Genomic DNA, 23,609 nt, shown 5'->3' on the forward strand with positions numbered 1-23,609 from the left:
GGAGGGGGGTTTTTGGTTTTGGGTTTGGGTTTTTTTTGCAAATTAAAGGTTTGTGGAAGTCCTGTAAGGATATCAGTCTCACATTGCTCACATTGTGTCTCTGATCACATTTTGGTAATTCTTTCAATATTTGCTACTTTTTCCATTATTGGTTTCTGATTATCGTAAGTGTTTTGGGGTGCCATGAATTGTACTCTTGTTAGATGAAGTTCTATGGCGGGCAAAATTCTATCATAGCATCACATGCTACAGAGAAATCTTTTGTGAAAGGAATAATCAAATGGTGTGGCAATTTTTATTAAGAAATAGGCCTAACCACCTCATCTTTCAGTAGCCCCTACCCTGATTAAACAGCAGCCATCAACAATCAAGGCAAGACCTTCAAAATATTGAAGGCTATTGAAGGCTCCAGTGATAAGAGCATTTTTTTTTTTAAGCAGCAAGGCATTTCCCCCCACCCCACCCTACAAGCAATTGGAGTTAAGTGACTTGCCCAGTGTCACACAGCTAGGAAGTATAGGAAGGATTTGAATTCGGGTCTTCATTGACTTAGCCATTGCTTTATATACTGTGCCATCTAGTTGTGACTACAAGGTATTTTAAAATAAGATATATACATTGTTTTTGTAGGCATCAAGTATAAACCTAACTTTATATGCACTGGGGTTTTAAAAAATATTGCAAAAATTTGGTATGATTTGTTTTATTGTAATATTTGCTTTTATGTGTAGTGGTTTAGAACTGAACCTACACTATCTGAGATATGCCTATACTCAAAATGCCTGGCACTGTACTGTTAGAATAATGATAATAGATCTAACTTTTCTTTTTTTCTCCCTTTACATCCTAGTCTATTGATGACTTAAATAAGTGGGCACTACTTCTTGTTTCTCCTTTTATTTATCCCGGGGATATTCTTGAAGCAGAACACATAGCATTTGTGATAGAAAGCATTTTGCTACGAAGTCAGAATTTACCAGCACCATTTTTCCCTTCAGAAACGGTGAGTGACATTTTTATGTCTTGCTGAAGATTGGACTAATAGTAGTAGAATAGTAGTAGTTTAAACTACTGTGCTGTATATATCAATAGCATGACAACGAACTAAATTTAATAAGCTAAATTGCCTTTGGAATTGTAGTCCACACCGACTCAAGTTTATCCCACTTAATAAAGACATTCACCTTTGTAATAACTCTTTTATAAAATTGCCTTTCCCTTTTTCTCTGCCTCCTCTATTTAAACTTTGAAGGAAGCCTGACTTAGGCTACCTCCTCTCTCCCCATTCTCTTCAGTTGTAAGTTCATGAGTTCCCCACTGCTGACTTTCAGGTCATTCTTCCAGATTTTTCAAATACCAACTTAAATGCTATCTTTAGAAAACTTTTCATGATTCCCTTCAGCTTGCTCTCAACTGTACTTTTTTTTTCAAGTGACATTAATTTTACTTAGCAAGTAATGCTATGTAGAAAAAAGCCCCACATTTAGTTATAGCCATATTATGTAGCCAGATCATATATCCATAATTCTTGCCTCTTTTCTTAGAGGAAGAAAGTTTTATATCCCTGTCAGTTCTAGTACTGAGATTGTTCATAATACATCATAGTGTGACTGCTTACTACTACTACTATTACTACCTTCTTACATTATCTTAGTTGTTGAAACCATTTTTATTGTGATTGCTTTGTTCTGTATTAATTTCTAGAAATTCTTCCATGTTTCACTGAAATTCTCTGATAGTCACCATTTCTTCTTTTGCCTTATTTACATGTACTAAAGGGTAGACATTTCCCAATCAATAGACATCCCTTTTATTTCCAGTTATTTGCTACTACAAAAGTAATGCTCTGAAGATTTTTTTCTTATTGACTTTTTTTTTTAATATATGTAATGCAGTCTGATGACTTCATGTAAGTCCCTTATCCCTCTCAGCTTGGGTGCAGAGACATTATATATTGACTTTGTATCTTTCCCAGTGCCTCTCATGGTACTCTGTACATAGTACATGCTTATAAATGTTTCTTATAATGTATGTCTAAACATTATTTTGCTTCCAAAGAGGTTCATTCTATTAATTTATATTAGATTTTTCAAATTACTAAAATGCTTGATAACTATCCTATACCAGCAAGGAAAGTCCTACAAGTGGTGGTGCATTCTAGAGGTATTTAAATAGTCCTACCTAGGGTTTTTTTTATACTTTACAAATAATTCTTATGCACATTGTGGTTAATTTCCAACTTAGTACTTTCCCCTATGAGTGTTTGTCCCTGTGTGTAGTCACCTACCCCATCTAGAGAAGAAGCTTGTCTACTAACTAGTGGTGGTTTTGTTATAGACCTTTCACCTCAAAGGTTTTCATAATGCTTTTAGTAAGCTGCTCGTCTTTTCCTCTGATCTTTTTAGTGCATGAAGAACAAATACTGAAGAATTCCTTAGGAAACATGTACAACAGAAATATAGATACGATACTTTACACAAAGCATAGTAACTGGACATAAATTATATAACCTCTATAATCACCTAAGTCAATACTGTATGGAACCAACTCCCCTCAATTTTGCTTAGTGTAATAAATTTCCCATTTGCTCTAAATTCCCATTTTCAGAACCCAAACAAGACCTTGTAGTCTTTAAATGCCATTATAAATGTTATGGTTTTTACTAATCTGTTTTGTTTCCTTGAAATCAGAAAATCTTACTTGTTTAATTTTTTTGACATGTGCTGGACTCCCAGTGTCACTGTAAAAATGACATCCAGCCAGTTTTTTGTTTTTTTTTTTAACTGTAATTCCTGATCATGTGCAATGCCCAATATCTCTGGGTATTCACAGATAGACAATATCTGACAAAATGAATTTTATATTTCTAACTATTTTAAGAGACGAAACTACCTAGTGCTAGGAAAATTTGACTTTCAGGGCATCCTGTGGTAATAGTGGTACTTGTCCAGACCTGCTAACAGTCCCTGGCCTTATTTAACATTTTCCCATCAAGTAATTGCCAATATTCTTCAGGGGATATTGCTCAAATCTTCCAATTTTTTCTCTCTACTTTTCTACTTTTCTATCTACTTTAGATAGGATGCGGATAAAACCAAACATTCACCCTCACTCTTCTGTCTACAAGCCCCTTCTTTTATATATTCCTTATCAGTTAAACAATTCCCCATTATCTTTCCTTCTGATTATATCTAATGTGTCACTGTAACTTCCCAAGGGCTTTTACTAATCTACTCTGATTTCCTTTTATTCACAATCCACTAAAAATTCCTAAAATTCCTGACTACTTTACATTAGAGGATCTCTGTCCCAGTATCTACTAAATCTTTACTCCAGACTACTCCCTACCTAGGGGTTACTAGGATTTCCTGGTGGGGTCTAGAAAGAAGGAACCCCAGGTTCCCTAACCCTAACTTTTTTTTTCTGGACACTCCCTGAAGTGTCCATACTTACAGGTGGTCTGACTCTCCATGCTGAAACACCTCTTCCTATCCCCATCTCTCCAGTAAGGGGGAAATTTTCAGTATTTTTACAGAGTTCCTTCCTCAGTCTACTATGGGCTCCAATGTTGCTCCCCCTCTCAGCTTCTCTCCTGAAGCTGCTTCTGTAAGTGCTGCTGAAGGAGAAAATTTATAAAGGTGGGGGAGGGCTGTACCTGAAAAATCTTGGTAGTCATTAATCTGCCTTTTCAGTAGGAAAATTTTCTAACTTCTTACTAAAAGGTTCTTTCCATTCATAAAAATATTAAAGCTTAACAACCAATCTTTATCAGCCCCAAACTTTGGCCAGAATATTGAAAGTCTTATAATAGGATAATAACAATTCTGTGGCCATTCATAAAAACAATACTTTTATCATTATCTTTTCTCCAGGTTCACTCACTGTCTCCCCACTTTTCTAACATCTTTTATATTGGGCTTATTGGAAGAATATTGGTTTTCCTTACCTCCCCTCAGGTACCTGTTCCTTACTATTTTTTATCCCCATCCTATGGACATTCTCTTCTAGTTTAGGATCTGAAGTAGCCATACCATTTTGGGCCCCAACCCAAATTTTGATCCTTTTCTTAGCTTGTCCAATGCACTAGCTTATATGGTTCAGAGATCCATTCTAATCTCTGCATTTAGGGCATTAGATTCTGCTCAATGCATTCCCTTTTCAGTTATCCTTACAGCTGAGAGAAAACTAGGCATCAGGACTCCTCAAAAAGAAGTGGGGGCACTTTTCCCAATTCCTGACCCACTCATCTCAGTGATTTCCTGGCCAATGCACTAATTGTTAGAAATAAAAATTTCTGACTTGAGATTTCCTGGAGTGGAGAAAGATTTTATTAGGTGTCTAGTAAGAAGAGAGTGCCTTTTGAGAGGGCACAAAGACCAGAATATATACAATGTTTACATATACATATACAATCCTGTTCCCTTGCCATATCATATGTTCAAAAATGGTGGATGTCTCCTTAAGGGAAAAGTTGGTTGACTTATTAAGCATGCTTAATTGAAAATTTAGCTTTTCCAGGGCATATCACAGATCATTTGCATTCAACCAGATTTGGCTTAAGATGTTCTTTAATTCTCTTCAGCTATATAGCTTACATCACATTCTTTTTCACCATGGCAACAGAGGGAGGTTGTGAGACTGAAACTTTTCAAATGGAAACAAAATCTTATAATTTTACTTCTCACAATTCAGTACCACCTGTGTAGGTGTGAAGAGGTAGAATGATGGGAGGATGTGATGGTTGACTGGGCATAATGGAATATATAATAAGGGAGCCATTCAAGAGAGGAAGGCAGAGTAGAGTTGAATTGATTCTTCAGGGAGTAAAGATGGGGAGAAGAGGAGAGTGGCTAGCACAGGGAATGTCACCTGGCTGTCTTAACCCCACCAATAAAAGCAATAGAGCAATATATCAAAGAGAGAAGTACTTTGAGCTGAATAATAAGATGAGAATGTATATGATTTAAAGGGTTAGGGCAAATGGGTTAGAAGTTGAATCTAGGGAGGAAAAATTTGGCAAAAATTTGGAAATTGAGCAGATACTATTTCAGATTCTGCTACTCTTTGTAAGAAGCAGGATCAAGATCAATTAAGGAGGGCCTAAGTTAGCTTAGGAGGAGAACCTGAAAAGGTAGCTGATTGGCTAAACTAGATGAGATAATTAAGAAAATTCAAATGAAAGTGATTAGAGGGTTAAGTCTTTTAATTCATTGAAAGGACAAATAGGTGATTTATGCATGGAAAGGGCAAATAGGTGAGTAGGGCTATGTAGTTGAGACAGCAAAAGTTGTAGAATTTTTAATTTAAATTTTCTTAATAAAATTTTTCAATTTTTATTAAGAATTATAATTGGCTCTAAAGTTATTTGGCACCCACAACCTGAAACCCTAGGTTTATTTATTTTTTTTATTTACAAAACATATGCATCGATAATTTTTCAAATTGATCCTTTCAAAACCTTTTTTCCCCTTCTTCCCCTTATCCCCTCCTCCCCTAGATGGTTAGATAATCCAATCCAACCTTGAAACCCTAGTTTCAAGAATCCAGGCTAAAAAACAATGCATTATGGAGAGTAGAAAAAAATTGCAGTGATTTGCTTATAGTATATAGTGTTTGAATTTCTTCAACCATCTTCTGTGTAACCTGTATTGGAGGATAAAGAGACCCAAAGAACTAATCATCTCGCTTTAGGATTTTAGGAAGAATGAAGGGTTCCAAGAAGTTTAAAAAAAAAAAAAAAAAGATTCTATAGAGGAAGAAGAATCTGAGGGTGGAGGAGGGAAGACGTCCTGTGTTTGATGTCCCATGAAAAAGTGTTAGAGAGGAGAAAGTGGAGGAAAAAGACATCTGCATTTACTATTTACGTTTTATTTTTCCCCTAATTTCATGTAAAGATAATTTTCAGCATTCATTTTTAAATAGCATTTTATTTTTCCAAATACATGCACCTTTGCAAAACCTTGCATTCCAAATTTTTCTCTCTCTTCTACCTGTACCCAAGATTGCAAGCACTCCAGTATATGTGGGTGGATAAAAGTTCCCAAAATTTTTCTTTGCCTCTCCCTTCCTTCTACTGTTCCCCAGAATGGCAGTCTGATATAGGTTACACATCCGCATCCATGTTCAATATTTCTACATGAGTAGAAACTGAACAAAAGGAAAAACCCCACCAAAAAACCCCCCAAAGAAAATAAAATGAAACCTATGCAGTTAGACTGCATTATTTTATTCTCTGGCTATGGATAGTAGCATTTTCAGAGCTGGATGCTCTGAGGAAGGAGTACAGTCTCAGGACCTGTCTGTTGTTTGATAAGAGATCATCGAATAAGGGTCAGAGGAAGAGGATATAGTAAGTGGTGATTCAATGCTCAGGATCACTGAGGCCCACTATTGACATAATTCATAACTATATAGAGATCAGAAGCAGAATAAATTTGAAAGATGGAAATCTAGTAAGGAAGTGACACTATTTCCTATTTTCAAGGTCATGATATAGGAAAACAGGATTTGTTTTGGCATGTACCCTAAATTTTCAAAGGTTTCAAAAAAATGATCTATGGAAAAAAATTGGTTCTGGTGGGGTCAATCCAGGAAGGATGGAAAAGGGTCAGGAATAAAATTTTGCAGACACAAAGAGAAATATGTATGCAAAGGGAACTTACAAATCAGTGACTGTCTAAATTAATCAAAAGAGTTGATCAGGTTCTTAATATTTGTGTCTTGGGCTTCTTTTGCAGTCTGATTCACCTCATTTACTTCATCTCAGAATATTTTTTTGTTTGTTTTTTTGCTGAGGCAACTGGGGTTAAGTGACTTGCCCAGGGTCACACAGCTAGGAAGTGTCACACCTAGCTGCCCCCTACTTAGATTTTAAAAGAAATTTATGGAAGATTTTCAACAAGAGTTGAAATTTAATATAAACATTATCAGAAAATTCAGTTAAATAGCACACTTGTTACTTGGGCATTCTAGATATGTTATCCAGAAAAAAAAAGCTTTGCAGTTTTGACATTAAAAATAAGTTAGTTTTTTTTTTTTTTTTAATTTTTGTTTAATAGCCTTTTATTTACAGGATATATGCATGGGTAACTTTACAGCATTAACAATTGCCAAACCTCTTGTTCCAATTTTCACCTCTTACCCCTCTCCCCCTCCCCCAGATGGCAGGATGACCAGTAAATGTTAAATACATTAAAATATAAATTAGATACACAATATGTATATATGACCAAAACGTTATTTTGCTGTACAAAAAGAATCAGACTCTGAAATATTGTACAATTAGCTTGTGAAGGAAATCAAAAATGCAGGTGTGCATAAATATAGGGATTGGGAATTCAATGTAATGGTTTTTAGTCATCTCCCAGAGTTCTTTTTCTGGGCATAGCTAGTTCAGTTCATTACTGCTCCATTAGAAATGATTTGGTTGATCTCGTTGCTGAGGATGGCCTGATCCATCAGAACTGGTCATCATCTAGTATTGTTGTTGAAGTATATAATGATCTCCTGGTCCTGCTCATTTCACTCAGCATCAGTTCGTGTAAGTCTCTCCAGGCCTTTCTGAAATCATCCTGTTGGTCATTTCTTACAGAACAGTAATATTCCATAATTTTCATATACCACAATTTATTCAGCCATTCTCCAACTGATGGACATCCATTCAGTTTCCAGTTTCTAGCCACTACAAAAAGGGCTGCCACAAACATTCGTGCACATACAGGTCCCTTTCCCTTCTTTATAATCTCTTTGGGATATAATCCCAGTAGTAACACTGCTGGATCAAAGGGTATGCACAGTTTGATAACTTTTTGAGCATAGTTCCAAACTACTCTCCAGAATGGTTGGATTCGTTCACAACTCCACCAACAATGCATCAATGTCTCAGTTTTCCTGCATCCCCTCCAACAATCATCATTATTTTTTCCTGTCATCTTGGCCAATATGACAGGTGTGTAGTGGTATCTTTGTCTTAATTTGCATTTCTCTGATTAATAATGACTTGGAGCAACTTTTCATATGACTAGAAATAGTTTCAATTTCTTCATCTGAGAATTGTCCATATCCTTTGACCATTTTTCAATTGGAGAGTGGCTTGAAAATAGGTTAGTTTTATGTGATGAAAATGACATTTGCATTCCTGACAATTTTACAGGACCCTTCTTCATTCACAAAAATTTTCTGACATTGCTTGCATCTTCCATACATATTTCTCTTTGTGTCTGCAATATTCTTTGTGACTTTTGGGGATGAGGAGAGTAGAAGTATGTTTTCATGCCTTTTCACTCATTTCTTTAGTATGCTATTACATAGCTCATACATTTCTTTTTTTCATTCACACAGCTAAACACTAGTTTATTAGACTTGTATCACCTAGACTGTAGCAATAGCCTTCTGATTTCCTACTTCAATGAAATGTCTTTCTACTCTAATCCTTTCTGTATTCAAAGCTACCAAAGTGATCTTTCTCAAGTATTAGTCTGACCATGTAATTCCCTTCCTTCTCCCACTTTCTTCAATCTCATCTTTATTATGCTACTTTGGCTCCCTTCAAGATCAATAATGGCACCAATGTCAATGCAATACTTTACAAATAGTTTAAAATTCCACAACATCTCTGGGAGATTATTTTACAAATGAGGAAACTGAGGAAGTTAAAATATAAACTAAAACTAAAAAACCAAGAAAATGAAATTTTTTATAAGTACAAGGAAGGGACATGACTATAAAAAGGAAAAAAAGGAGGCTGCACCAGATCTGTACACTAGATAAGTGTACTTCCTAAGCAAGTCACTTAACCCCAGTTGCCTCTCCTTTCCTGCCCCCTTCCTCCCCCCCCCCCAAAAAAAAAAAGAGTAGGGAAGGGAGTCTTTTGATTATTCTCAAGGAAGTAGTTGTTAGACACTAAAGGAACTGAAAAAATATTTGGGTAGGAAGACCTTACTAGAGCTCTTGAAACTCCTGTTCATGCCTACAATCTCCTCCTGGGTTGTAAGGCTTGTCCTATATTTAGTTACATTTAGTACATGAAAATTGCAAGACTCTAATCATTTTATAATCATATTATTTAATTTTTTTTTCCTCAGCTCTAAACAATTAGCATTTAAAATTCTGTTTTTCTCTGCTTGAGAATGTAAAAAACTCCTGAAATGTGACTTTAGGGTAACACAGCAGAGGTAGAAAAGAGTAAGGAAGAAGGTAATTTGTATATAATAGAGTTAGGCCTGAATAAATAAAGTTATTCAGTTCTAGAATCTCTGGGTTTCTTTATTTGGAGTCAGAAGATTGCACTTGTTATTTGTAAACTGTGATTTTAAATAGAAACAAGAACTTCTTTATTAGAATTTTTGCATTTGAGAAAGCTAAAACAATAATGATTCTGTTAATGTGATTATTACAGAGCTTAAATTTTCTTTATAGGTATGATAGAATTTTTTTTTTAAATGACTAATGTAGTCATTAATGTAATCTTCTGCCTTTTTCTTTTTTTTTTCTTTTAGATTGTAAAGTGGTCAGACTGTTGTTTGCCATTAGCCTGCAGACCTGGTGAGCCTTATAAGCTATTTGCTGAAGCAAGTATAGATAATTTCAGCAAGTTGGGCATTGCATTCATGGAAAACAGACTCCAAATGGATAATGGAATGGTGCCACAAAAGATTGTCTGTAAGTATCTTCATGAATGCTAATATTAGCAATAATAAGATTAATATGAATAATAAGGTTAATAATAAGATAAGGGAAACTAGAGAGCACAGTAGACTGAGCATTGACCCTGGAGTCAGGAGGACCTGAGTTCAAAGCTGGGCCCACTTTACTGGGGCTACACTTTACTAGCTATGTGACCCTAGGCAAGTCTCTTAACCCAAAATGCCTCACAAAAAAAATAGGAAAGATATATTTTTAAAAATAGCAGTTATTAGTTTAGTTATTAAGATTCAAATATTCAGTAAATATTTTAATATTCAAAATCTTGTAAGCATGAAAAAACCAAAAACATTTAAGTGATATAGTATACTTTTACCATGTTCTTTCACCTCTTGATACTTAGCTCTATTCATGTGCCTCTTCCTGCAGGAGGTCTTACCTTGTAATTTCTCTGAATAAATCTTGTATGTACTTATTCATGAATGTTTTCTCCCTTTTAGAATGTTTCTCAAGGGTAGCATTTTTGCTTTTTTCTTTTTATTCTCAGTGTGCCTAGCACATAGTAATTGCTTAATAAAGCTTGTGGATTGATCCATATTTTTTATGCTTAATTGAAAAGCTTATAGAATACCTTATTGTTGTCCTTTCTAGGATGCTATCTTTAAATTCAGAAGCCAGGCTATTTATATTCTCTCAGAATACTTTCACTTAAAATCATTTTTTAAAAATGAAAAACCAATTAAAAACCAATTTTGATCTCCCACTTAATTCATAAGTTTATAGTAGTTGCTGGTATTTCTAAGCTTACTTTTTCTTTTGCTGAGGCAATTGGAGTTAAGTGACTTGCCCACTTCAGGGCTGGTGCTCTGTGTTATCTAGCTGCCCCAGATTTTACTTTTTAAAAATTTCCTTTCAATGTTTTCTAGAAACAAAATTCTGAAAATTAATGCAGAGAATCTTTAATAAACTTAACATAGTTTTTTCCTTCCTTTATAATTTGCTGTCTTTGAACAAGTCCTTGAGTTTGTGTAAATTGCTTTGCTTATTTTTGAGGGTGCCTAGCAAATAATAAAATTATCCATTTCTACAAAACATCCATAATTAAAAGGAATTTCAAGAGGCTCTGTAGTCTACCTCTCAATAACAATTAAAAAAAAATGGATCAGACATACAACATTTCTTATATTTAATATATATATTTATTAAGTTAGAATCAAATGAACTAATAGCCACCAAACATGAAAAACTTATTTTTTTCTTTGTTTATAGTTCTGGTAATATAGTTTAAATAGATTTTTGGATTAATTTCACAAATTTAATTGAAATTCATTGACTGTTGATGTTACTAATTTTATAAAGCCTATGCTTTTGAATAAAGGTTGTATGTAGTATTGATTATAATTTTGTGTTTTGCTTTTTAAAGCTAGCATAATGTGGGGGATTCACTTCGGGTATTTATGAGATGTATTGAAAAGGATTTTGTCAGTAAAATATACGATTCTTTTCTCTTTATGCTCTAGCTGTACATCTTCAGGACTCGGTGCTAAAAGAACTACAGCAATTGACAGTATCCAAGATCACAGAAGTGGAGGAATTTAAAATCAAACCAGAAATGATAGAGCCTTTAATAGATAGGAATGACCAAAAGGTTCAAAATGAGGAGTATAATCAGAAGAAAGGCAGTGCTTGTCAGGAAGAACCCACCAATGCATCAGAAAAAGGAGCTGAATTTGATGAATACCATCATTTACATCTTTCAAGTTGCCATGAATGTTTGGAACTAGAAAGCAGCACCATTGAATCAGTAAGATTTGCATCTGCAGAAGACATTCCAGATCTTCCTTATGATTTCAGCAGCAGCCAAGAAGGCAGTGTTGATACCACTTGCCAAACTGTACAAAATATTCCTGGGAAGCCACCGAATATTTTACTCTTTGTGGGCTCTGACTGTCAGAAAGTACAGCAAAGATTCCAGCAGCTCCATTCCATTCTGATGGATTGTCTTGACACTGATTGTTATATAATCTATCACCTGAAGGAGAAGAATGTGCTCAGTGATCCATGGGTACATAACTGTTTGTTGTTGATCATTGCCACAGAAGAGCCTATTTCTGAAGCAGTTTACCAAAAGTTCATGGTGTACCTGTCCCAAGGTGGGAAGGTTTTGGGGCTGTCTTCCTCCTTTACATTTGGTGGCCTACAGCTGAAAAGCAAAGAGGAACTAAAGAAGAGCATTCAGACATTGGTTTTTTCCAAGGCTGATGACAGTGAAATGAAACTGAATGTAGTGACGAGTGGGATCCTGTTTGAAGAAGGCACTGGAGAGCTGCCTAGCCATCCTGGAAAGCTCAAGGGTTACTTAGAAAACTTGGATAGAGACAGGATGATTGTTCATCTGCCTTTTGGAACAAATGGAGGAGAAGCAATTCTTTGTCAGGTATTAAGAACAGAACTTATAGAGAAATGTGGCTTTTGCCCTAAAAAAAAGGTTAAATTTACATTTTGAGGATTTTTTTCTTGGTTCATGTTGATTATTAGGTTTTCTCTAGACTTTTTGTAATTGTAATATATATAAACCCAAATCCTTTCTATGAAGGAGGTATTTAAAATAACTTTCTGAAAGCTTTACTATGGAAAACATTGCTAACACAGAATAGAGCACAGAGAACATGATCCATTCTTTCTTTGGTAGAAGATGGTCTCCATCTTCTACTTATTGTGAAATCAATAGAAAGAAAATAAATATGTATAAATAAACAAAACAAATTGAAAAGAGAAAATATGTTTTGGGCTACTTTTCCTGTATCTACCATTTCTTCATTTGGAGGCGTTTCATAATGAATTTTTTAGCTGAGTGACCCTGCAAGTCATGTAACTTTGTTCTTGCTTATCTGTCAAGTGGTGATTAAATAAGATATTATGCTATCTTTAAAGTAAATCGTCATCATGCTGTCATCATCATGATTATTTCAAAATACAGGAATGATAGCAGCTGTCTAGCTCAGAGCTTTATGAACTTCAAATGTAACTGACTTTGGGAAAGCAATTGTGAAGTGGCTTTTAATTCTCTTTCTGGAGAGATAGCATCCTTGAGCTCTCTATACCACTATTTCATTTTCTTTCTCTCCCTCTAGTCACCAACCCTACTACCAACAAACCTGTTATGATAAGTTATCGTTCACTATTGATTTAAGTGTCTCAGATTCTAAATTTTTGCATTATTCATAAGCTTTTTTTTTTTTTTTTTTTTTTTTGGTCTTGGTGTAACATAACTGTAGCATACATAGGCATCCTAATTCTTTTTTTCTTTAGGTGCACTTGGAAATGTCTCCCAACACTTTAATAGAAACTCAAGATGCCTTTAATTTATTGAAATCAAGCAATTTCATGAGATTTGAAGTCCTTAAAGAGATCCTGACGGTCCTTGGCTTAAGTTGTGAATTAAAGAAAATTCCTCCCCTGACTCCTCTTTATTTGCTCACAGCTGATGAGGTAAGTGAGCTTAATTTAGTAAGTTCAATGGGAAATTGATGCTTTATTCTCTTTAATTATTTAATGTTTCTCTTTAAATGTTTTATTTTTTCTTCTTTATGTATATATACTTATGTGTATGTGTGTGTTGTCACATTTCACCTGGATTTCATCTTTAAAGTAATTTTATGTATGCGTGTATATATATGTATACACATGTACACACGCATATATACACATATGATAAACATGTGTTTATGTGTGTGGGTATGTATACATGCATATTTGTGTTAATGTGTATATATAAATATGAATTTTATGAGAAGGGATTATATTTCTACTTTTTTTTTTTACCTGATACATAGAAAATCTAATGTCAAATGATTCTTGAGACTTTGGTATATCCTTTGATCACAAACATGTTAAACTTGGGGAAAAAATTTTGTATACTTTTTTAAAAAATACAAATACTTTTGTATTTTGACTTTATTTTGATCCTGTTTCTCTAAATCAAACTTTTGATTATTTCATTCTTCTAAAGTCTGCCACCTACTGGCCAGTAAGCCAGATGTTCTGTTTTCATACCACAATGGGATGGGATGAGAACTTTACCAGGAATATGTCTGTTCTACTTTTCCAAATTTAAATGTAATTGGATATATAAATCTTTGGTTGAGTCTATGATACTTTGGTGTAATTATGTACTAGTCAAACTAAACATGACACCTAATTGTGGATTTGTAGAAATCTGATATGGGCAGCTAGGTTACACAAGAGTTCTGTGGCTGGAATCGGGAGCACATGAGTTGAAGTATGGCCTTGATAGTATTGGTGTGAAACTGGGCCATTTACTTAACTATGTTTGCTTCAATTTCCTTGTATGTAAAAAAATTGGAGAGGGAAATTTTTCTTTGCTAAGAAAACTCCAAATGAGGTCACTAAGTGGGATTGAGGTTTTTGTTTAATCTAACAGTTGTTTGTTCTAAATGCCTTATTCATTTGTCTTTGTAAAGGCTTGTTTTGTGACCATAAATGGGCCACTTTCCTCTTGTTGCCTCAGACAGTTCTCTATACATCCACACTGTTATCAACATTTCTTCTGTGTATCTTTTCTCTCCACTCATAGCCACCAGGTTACAGGCTCTTTTTCACCTCAGGCCTAGACCTCTGCAATAGCCTTTTGGTTGTTCTTGTCTCTCTTCTGTCTCCTCCATCTTGTCTTCCACTTCCACTCTGCCTAAGTAAAAGGCTGACCAGTGTCATCCCAGTGCTCAATAAATTTCAGTGACTTGATTCCAGGATCAAATATGAAAATTCAAAGCCCTTCTTGATGAGGCATTTTCCTATTTTTTTAGTTTTCTTTCACTTCATTCTTTTCCATGTACTTCAGCAACATCTGTGTCTTTACTCTACACTGCATTTCTCGACTCTTTGTCCTTTCTGTCCTTCCATGCCTGAAATGCTCGTAGTCATACTGGCTTCCTTCAAGACTCATCTTCTTGGGAGAATCTTTCTCCTAGTGTCTTCCTTTTAAATCAAAATTTAGAACAAAAATTTGTTTTAATAGGGAAAAATGAAATATTTTAAAAAGCTGTTAAAAAAAACTTGGCAACTTTACACATTTCATGGAGATGGCATTATGGTACATAAAACAAAACAAAACAGAATCAGTAGATTCAAATCCTGCCACATACTTCTTAATTGTATGATCTTTGGCTAGTCACTTAGTTTCTCTTTGCCTCAGTTTCTTCATCTGAAAATTGAGGAAGTTGAACTAAATGACTTTTAGTATATAGTTCAGTTCAACAAGAAAGCTATCCGTTAAAAATCAGTTTTAATATAAAACCAATACTGGTAATTTAGACTGGGGGAATACATTTACTCCTTTTTTTTGGAATCTAGCTTGTTATTAACTTTTCCAACTGACAATAATTGGCTATTATAAACAATGCATAAATATTTAAATATGTTTGGAATGGATATTGTGACTTTGTTTTTCCCTTGGATCTCCTTCAGCTTTTTTGACTATGTGGAGAAAATATCAACCCATTCCTTAAATTTGCCTTTTGCAGAAGGCCTTCCCCAGGGCTCTTCCCTGCTAGTAATCTAAGATTGCTTTCCATTGCATTGTTTGTATCTTGTATCTTGTATTTACATTATTATTTACATGTTTTCTTAGTTCATAGAATTTTTCTTGAGGTAAGAGACCATATTTTTGCCTTTAGTGTTTATTCCTGGAACAGGTTCTCTTAAAGTCTTGTTGACTAACAGATTAAATAACATTCTTTTCACTAAGCCCTTAGCCAAAGCAGAGTCAGATTAAAATAATAGGATTTTTTTATTATCACTTTGAGAACTTTTCTTCTGAATAAGGAACTCCTGTTAGATAAATTTCTTCCATTGGTTTAAGATTTATTATCTTAAATTAAGTTACCAGGAGTACCAGAACTTGCTCAAAGATGCACATATCAGAAGCTGGATAGGAATCCCAGTTTTCTTGGTTCCATTGATGGCTCTTTGTCCTACTTCCTGACAACTATCTATTTTGTATATAAGTTTTCTTCTTACACCTCATCAGTAGTTTCAGTATGCCATAAAGAATTGGAATGGGGCGGAAAGAGAAGTAAAAAGTAAGAATTCTTCTGAATTCTTGATGAAATGTCTGTGACATATGAGATGTGCACAGAGGAGGTGGAGCTGGGCTGTAACCACACTTTTAACATCTGGACTAGAAGATTTCTTACTTGTGTTCATACTTAAAATTTCAATTGTGCAGAGAACGTACCTTGCCAAGAAGTAGATATGTGGGCAAATTAGTAAAACTTTAATTATGGTACAGAGTGCTACATCTACTGTGCTATATTGGCTATTCTGATATTTTTCTGTTTTGGAGGACAGGGCATATTGAAAAGTTCTAGTTAATTTGTGTTAATTATAAAGGGTATTTTTGCTCTAAGCAGCCATAAAAGATAAATGTAAAATCTTTTGTCTTTCAGAATGTTGCAATTTTGCTTTTTTCTGTTATCATGTGAAGATTGCTAGTTTTTGCTAAAAAGAGTGATATCAATTCAGGAAGCATCAAAATTTGCATCTTGCCGATCCAGTATAGTTAGCCTCAGATATTTTGTGTAAAATTTTGTGTAAAATTTGGGTAAAATTTGTGAGGGCAAGGCACTCAATTGTAGTTGTATAGATCATACTTAGTGCTATATAAATGCTATCTGCTTCTGTTTCCTTTTGCTACATCCTCTCAGAGACATTGAGCAATTTACAAGGCTAAGATATAGTAAGTAGAGTCCCACACAGTGATAATTATCTCTTCATATAAAAAGGCCAAGTGATTTTTGGATTGGTTTTTATATATCACTTGTTTTGCTGCTATAATCTGATCTTTTGCCTCATAGAATGCTACATCTTTTATATGTTATACATATATGATTATATTAGATGTTTTAAGTCTTCTGATATTTATTAGTTATGACCTGTCCTTTATGAACCTCAATTTACTTATCTTTGAAATAGGGTATTTTATAGGATTGCTTTGAGAAGGTACTGCCTAAATATGATTTTATTTTCATTATTATTTCATAGGATTGTTTTGAGAAAAACAATTCATAAACCTATTCATAAAGTGCTGAGAATAAGGTGTGGAATATAAAATGTCAAGATTGTTGTTAGCTGTCATTTTACATTAAAAAGAGTGGATAACCTTGCTGCTGCTGAGAATCATAATAGTCTTTTGCCACAAGGTGTCCTAAGTGAGTTAAATTGACTGCTAACAATGTTTTTTGGAACTGAAAGTAGAAAGAATAGCTAAGAAAAGACAACATAGTTCAATTTCTATTCACTGCACTTTAAACAGGGAAATAATTTAAATGTCAAAACTAAAAAGCATTTCTACATATATAATAGGGCACAAAAAAGACTTCTAAATAAAGCTGAGAATTGCTTCTGGTCTTTCTCATTGTGCTTTTTGTCCATATAATTTTCACCAAGTCAAAATAGAATGCTTTTAGTTCTCAAAACATCACATTTCCTATTTGTTTTTATTTGCTTGATTTTGCTCATTGATTTAGACTTTGCTCCCCAATGGAGCAGAGTTAGAATTGCAAGAAAAAACAAACCATAAGCACCTCTATGGGGAGGTCTCAGAACAGTCCATGGCTATTCTTTGGCTATGGTCAAATGACTTAAAAAGATGAAGATTGTGGATGAACAATTAACAATTAAGATGTCAATGAACAATTAACATCGTATTGTTTCTTGCTTTTGCTTTTACCCTCAAACTCAGTTGAGACAATTTCCTTCTGTTTCTTTTTTTGCTTAATTGCCTAGATGTGTTCATCTAGACCTATATGACTCAAAGCAGATGGCATCACGGATAAGACTATTCATAAGCTCCCTTTATTATCCATTATGGAGTAAACTAGTCTTATTACCATTACCCTCAATGGATTATTGTGCTTAAAGATCCTAAAAGTAGATATAGCAGATAATACTCTCTCACCATCCTGGAAACCTAGAATAGGAGGGAAAATCTAACATGCCACAGACAAAAAGGAAGCCATTTTTGGAGAAGATGCCACATATAAGCATGCCATCATTCCATGATGGTTGCAGATTTGTAGAACAGCAGGAGCCTAATGTTGTATTCTTTTCTCTTTTCTCTCTGTGGTGTGTATGTGTGTGTTGTGTTTATGTATATTTTACATTATAGGGTCTATACATCATTTTGGGGGGTATATAGAAGACAGTACTAAAGGTAATTATAGTTCAGTTAAAACAAGTAATTGCGCTGTAGGGTGGTACAGTGGGTAGAGTGTTGGACATGGATTTGACTGAGTTCAAGTCTGGTCTCAGACATTTAGTAGCTATCTGACTCAAGAAAATGGCAGTATCTTTGCCAAGGAAACCCCAAAATAGGTTCACAGAGTTGGACATGACTGAAAATTGGGCTGTGATTCAGTTATTAGATACTTTATTCACTTTGATGACTTTAGATAGTAATTATCTTACAGAGGAAGAAAGAAATGCTCAAACAAGTGACTGCAGAAGTGATATTGTAGGACCCAGAATCCAAGTCTTCTAATGTTCTTACTTGTTACCTTTCACTTCCTTTTTGTTTCTTTTCTTTCTTTTTTTTGGAAAAGGCAGATTTCATAAACATGAAGATTTTTTATAAGGGTGGACCACAAACTCTGGGTAGATTTAGGTCAGGGAATGGCACTCTATGGTGAACTTGCCAAAGATGGCAATGGAGCCAGATGCTGTCATCATACCTCCCTCTCTCCCTTCAGAGTGTCAGCTGTCAGTGTCTGCTCTCCTGTCCCCTTCTGTCATGCCAGAAGCACAAGAGGATTAACTTTTCCATTCTACATTTTTTGCAAGATTTCTTTATGCTCTTTTAGGTGCCTATGTACCAAAATTTGATCTTCCTGAATAATTGTAACAATTGGAATATGCAGTCTATTAAACTATGGCATGAAATTTTTCTAAATATAAAGTTCAATCTTTTGGTCTGTAGCTAATTAAGAATACTGAGAATTAAAAGCAAGTTTGGCATTGGTTGGAATCTTGTGAGATGTTCTCATGTTACTTCCCAAGGATCACAGATGTAACTTCATAACAAGAAATAGCAACAGTGTTATTAAACAAACTGGGTTAAAATGATAAAATACATTTTATGCTTTTTTTTTTTTTAACTTTGAAAGCTTATACTTAAGGAAATGGAATAGATTTTTTTTAACAAATATTTATTTTGCTACTTGATATTTAATAATTTCCTTAATGACTTCTAGAGTACCCAGCTTTTTCTAGATAATTTTAATGGAGGGATTTTTCTCTTCTCTTTATCTCTTTAGCTAAATCATTTAATACATGGCTTCTTAACCTTTTTTTTTTTTTTTAATTATGTCTTTAGCCATTTGATCAAGCTCATGAATCCTTCCTCAGAATAATGTTTTAAAATGCTTAAAATATTAGTATTAGTATGTACAACATACTGGATCACCATGTGGAATATATTCCCAATGATGGTCAAGATAAAATAGATTACATATAACATATATATATATAACAAGATGGATGTATATAATAATTATATAATATATAATGAGATAAAATAGATACATATTTCCTTTTTGAAATACCCCTTTCTATTTTTCATACTGATTAATATGTAGGAGATAAATCTGTAAAAAAAATTCTTTTACAAATTGGGGAAAATTCTCAAATTGTTGTATCACCAAGTCAACCATTATGTCTTAAGACTTTACTTTCATTTTACTTTCATTTTAACTTTCTCATATTTATAATGTTCTTGGTATGATTTGAGTTTTGATATAGGAATGTCAACTACATTATATGCCTACTACATTTATTTTTAATCATTCAAACTACTGCTTTTCTTTCTTACAGCTGTATATAGGTAATGTGTATAAGTGTGATATACAGAATTTCGCAAAATTGTTTTGGCTGACACCCTAAACAGTGTTTAATACAGTTTTTGTGTGTGTGTGTGTGTGTGTGTGTGTGTGTATGTGTGTGTGTGTGTATATATATATATACACACACACATATGATATACATATATATGTACGTATACACATATATACACACATATTTGGACAGATGGACACTTGTGTGCCTGTCTATGTATCTATATGCTAATTTTTTTTGCAGGCTTCCTTCCCCTGTTATTCAAATATAAAATCTTTATTCCTTGCAGATTCTCCTATGACCCAGTAACCACCTCATCCTGGAAAAAAAATGAGAGAAAAACATTCTGCTTTTGTAGTCCCTTCCTTCGAACCTTCATTAAAAGAGAAGTGCTTGGGTTAGAAGTGTGAATTACTTTCTAGACTTTTTTCACCATTTTCTACTTTGGATAACATTTTTTCCCCTTCTTAAATATTTCTCTCCTTTGGAATGTAAGCTTCTTTCAGGACAGGGATTTATGTTTACGTTCCAAAAGTAAAAATGTCTAAAATAAAACTTATCTTTCTCCCTTTTCACTGACCCTTCCCTGGTTACTATTCTCCAAGTTACTTCCAAGTTATATAGATGTGTGTTCCTCTTTTTGTCTTGTAATTTTCATCTTTTTAATCTTGAAAAACTGGCAACTCATTCATGCTTCAAAAAGCTTAAAAATTACTTTTCCTTAGAAAGATTTCTGTGATTTTTTAAAAAGATAAATTAGAATAAAATAGAATTGTGATGTTAATAGTGAAAATGGAATTATTCATTTTTGCAGTAGAGGATACAGAGGCTGAAATACATTACTTGTTCAGTGTGACTATGACTATTTTTTTTTATTCTTTTCTGTGTTCCTTGTTGCCTACCACTTTGTTGGAGATGCCTCAGAAGTATTAATTATTTATGCCCGTCATTTACAGTCATGTGTTTGTGAAAGAGGTGGTCTTTTTTATTTTTTCAAATTGTTCTTTGGTACCAAGTCTGTAACTTATAATGTACCTTAAGAGCATTTTTTCTTTCCTTCATGCCAATGGTTGGAGTTCTGCTTGCTTGCTTTGTTCTCAGAAATTTGGGAGTTTGAAATCAGGTAGCAGGTAAATTCTAGATTTTAGTCTTCTGATTATTTTCCTGCCCCCTGAAAAGGCTATCTACTGTGCCACCTTATACCTATTCTATTATTTGGCACTTTCATAATTTTTCTCCAGAAACACTGAAACCCACGTGTAGTTTTGTGATCCTTTGATAACTCATAGCCTTTTCTTTTGACCTTCAATATTTATTCATAGATGCCTGGTGTTTTTTAATTGATCTAGAGACCATATTCTTCTTAGTAATATCTTTTCTCTTTATGTGTGATGCTCAATCTACAGTTCTTCCTTTTGGTAATTTCATTCCTTTATTCTCATTTTCTACTATTGTTCCTTTTCTGTTTCCCTCTACCTTCATGATGGTCTTTGGGAGGACTGGATTTCAAAGCCTTCTTATCCTCTCAACCTTGGCACTTGACATTTTACATTCCACACCTCCTTATTCTCTACCTCTTTTTTTTTTTTTTTTTTTTAACAGAAAGTTATTTCTGTAAAAACAGAACTTGATTTTCCCCTTGGACTTAATGGAGTGCCCTATAATGACATACAAGCATCATATCTCAATTCTGGGATATTTCTCAGGTTTCTAATGAAGTATTAAGTGCTGTGCCAGCCAGGATAGTTTTCCCACACATTCTGAGGAGAGAGATTAGTTTGCTTGTTTGGATACCACTGCCTTTATAGTGGACTTGGGGGAGTGGATTTCTAGAGATTACATGATAGAATAAAAAATTAGCCTCTCTGTTGACCATTACATTGTTTGGGTTTTTGTCATAGTGCAATTTTAGTTCTTAGTGCAAGACAGAGAGCAGATCAAATTTAGCCCTACTCGTGGTCAAGTGACTAGGAAGTCTGGATAAATTCCTTTTTCACGGGAAAAAAGGGACAATTTTAGTGATAATAGATCTCTTTGTACCTCTTTGGTGACTATGTTTTAATTCATTAAGAGTATTTATGTGATATGAGATGTGACGTGATGTGACGTGATGTGATGTGAGATGAGAGAGAGAGAGAGAGAGTGTGTGAGTGAGAGAGTGTGTGTGTGTGTGTGTTTGTGTGTGTATTGTACAAATGTTTTTGTTCTCTGGATCTTTTCTTTTTAAAAAATTATTTACTTCGTGTATGTATGAACCTAGATGTTTTCAACGGTTTCTTAAACTTAAAACTGTTTTATATGACCCTTGGATTTGGGGGTGATTTGTTTTTTTTTTTTTTTTAAATACAGACCTATTTTTATCATTGTTTTTCCTTCAAATTCAATGATTTTTCTAAAAGGTGGAATAATTTTTGGTATTAACTTAATGAAATGAACTTGTAATTGGAGACTTTTCCCCACCCTTAAATATAATAAAATATCTGTATCTAGAGATCACAGATCTTAAAGGAAATTCATTCAAATTTTTTTCACATCCTGTAATTTTTCTTTTTTGAGTGTTACATTTTCTCATTTCCCCTTGACGGATATACTTAAGAGAACTATAAAAACAAATGCAAGTGAAAAAATAATAGGGAACAAATGGACTGTAATAGATCGCTCCTTTAATATAATAGCTTAATATGTCTTTTCCTCTTTGGGATAGGATGATTTTTAGTTTTATTACTTTGTACCTCTTTTATTTTGGAAATTAGATTTCCCATGAAAATGAGCTTAGGTATAAGTTATTTTCACATAGATGATTTCTGTTTTCATAATTGAGAAATTGTAATTGATACCCTGTTTTCTATACATGTTTATTCAGTTCTTTGTATTTTAGCGTACAAACTTATTGATTAGTGCTTACAATATGCTAAGGGTTTGGGATGCAAAAAGAAAAGTCAAGATAAACATTGCTTTCATGGAGCTGACATTTTAATTAGGCAAAACAACACATACAATAATATTCATCTACAGGGTATATGGAAGGTTTCAGTAATCCAAGTGTTCAGCAGTAGGTAAATGGCAAGGCCCAGAGATTATATCTAGATTAGATGACAATGAAACACAGGATCAGGATAGGTAGTAAGATCTAATCTTACTTGGGAATGGACTTATCTGAGCACAGAGAATGAAGCAGCCAAGGTCAAAGTCAGAAGATAAGAGGGGCTCTGATAATTTGTGGATTTTCTCCTTGGTTACTATAGTTTTGGGGAATGATTCCTGAATAGTTTCTGAGAAAGCCAGGATCCAGGCTAGAGGCAGGGAAAGGTACTGTGATGCAAAGTGGAGAAATTTTTATTCTTGTTAATCACCACGTTTTATCTTTTCTAAAATTCTATTGAGGATATTTTCTTCATTTTTTGGGGGGAGGCTGTAAAAGTAAGTTGGCTGACTTTTACTTCTGTGTATTTGCATTTCCAGTCTCTTGTTTTTTATTGTTTTTATTTTTGGTGAAGCTTCTTCTGAGGACAAATTCTGTACTGAAATTCTAATTTATCTTTTAAACTAGTCAAATATCATGTGGTCTATTCCTGTTCTCAAATTCCTTGAAGTTCTCTGTGGACTCATTGCTCCATTAAGTATTGGATCATTTTCTTTCATTTTGCTTTCCTTATTAGATAGAGAATGACCTCTTAGTACTTTTTCATTAACCTTCAATAGGAAGGGAGCATTCTTCAGTCACCAAACAAGTTACAAGCAGCCTGGCTAATCATCCTTAACACCCACCCAATCCAATTGGCCCCATATCACATGTATTGACTTCTCCACTCACACAAACGGTATCTTAGTGTAGACTTTCATCATCTGTCACCTTTTCAAGTCTCTCCCAACTATTCACTTAGCGCAGTTTCCACTTTCTTCATGAATACTTTTCTGTTCTCCCTTCCTCTCTTCTGCTAGTGCATTCCTTCCCAGAACTACCTTGCGACTTTGAATTGTATTCTTCATGTTCTTCAGTTAGAATGTAAGCTGCCAGGGGTCAAGGACTTTCATTTTGCCTTATATTCCCAGTTTGA

At 34.1% G+C, this 23,609-nt stretch overlaps 1 protein-coding gene across 3 annotated transcripts in view; it reads left to right on the forward strand.

The window, feature by feature from the left end:
- Positions 1–23,609, forward strand: part of HLCS (holocarboxylase synthetase) — a 101,274-nt gene that overhangs the window by 5,600 nt on the left and 72,065 nt on the right. For 2 of the 3 annotated variants that reach the window (XM_003763395.3, XM_031959235.1), the window contains exons 2-5: positions 851–1,003; positions 9,498–9,660; positions 11,163–12,079; positions 12,955–13,134. In XM_003763395.3, coding sequence (XP_003763443.1) covers positions 9,609–9,660; positions 11,163–12,079; positions 12,955–13,134 — 1,149 coding nt within the window. In that variant the 5' untranslated portion in view covers positions 851–1,003; positions 9,498–9,608. The remainder of the gene's footprint in view (positions 1–850; positions 1,004–9,497; positions 9,661–11,162; positions 12,080–12,954; positions 13,135–23,609) is intronic. The other variant, XM_031959236.1, reaches the window with a different exon arrangement.

The sequence above is a fragment of the Sarcophilus harrisii genome, chromosome 3 (assembly GCF_902635505.1).
Source record: "Sarcophilus harrisii chromosome 3, mSarHar1.11, whole genome shotgun sequence".
NCBI classification, from domain to species: domain Eukaryota; kingdom Metazoa; phylum Chordata; class Mammalia; order Dasyuromorphia; family Dasyuridae; genus Sarcophilus; species Sarcophilus harrisii.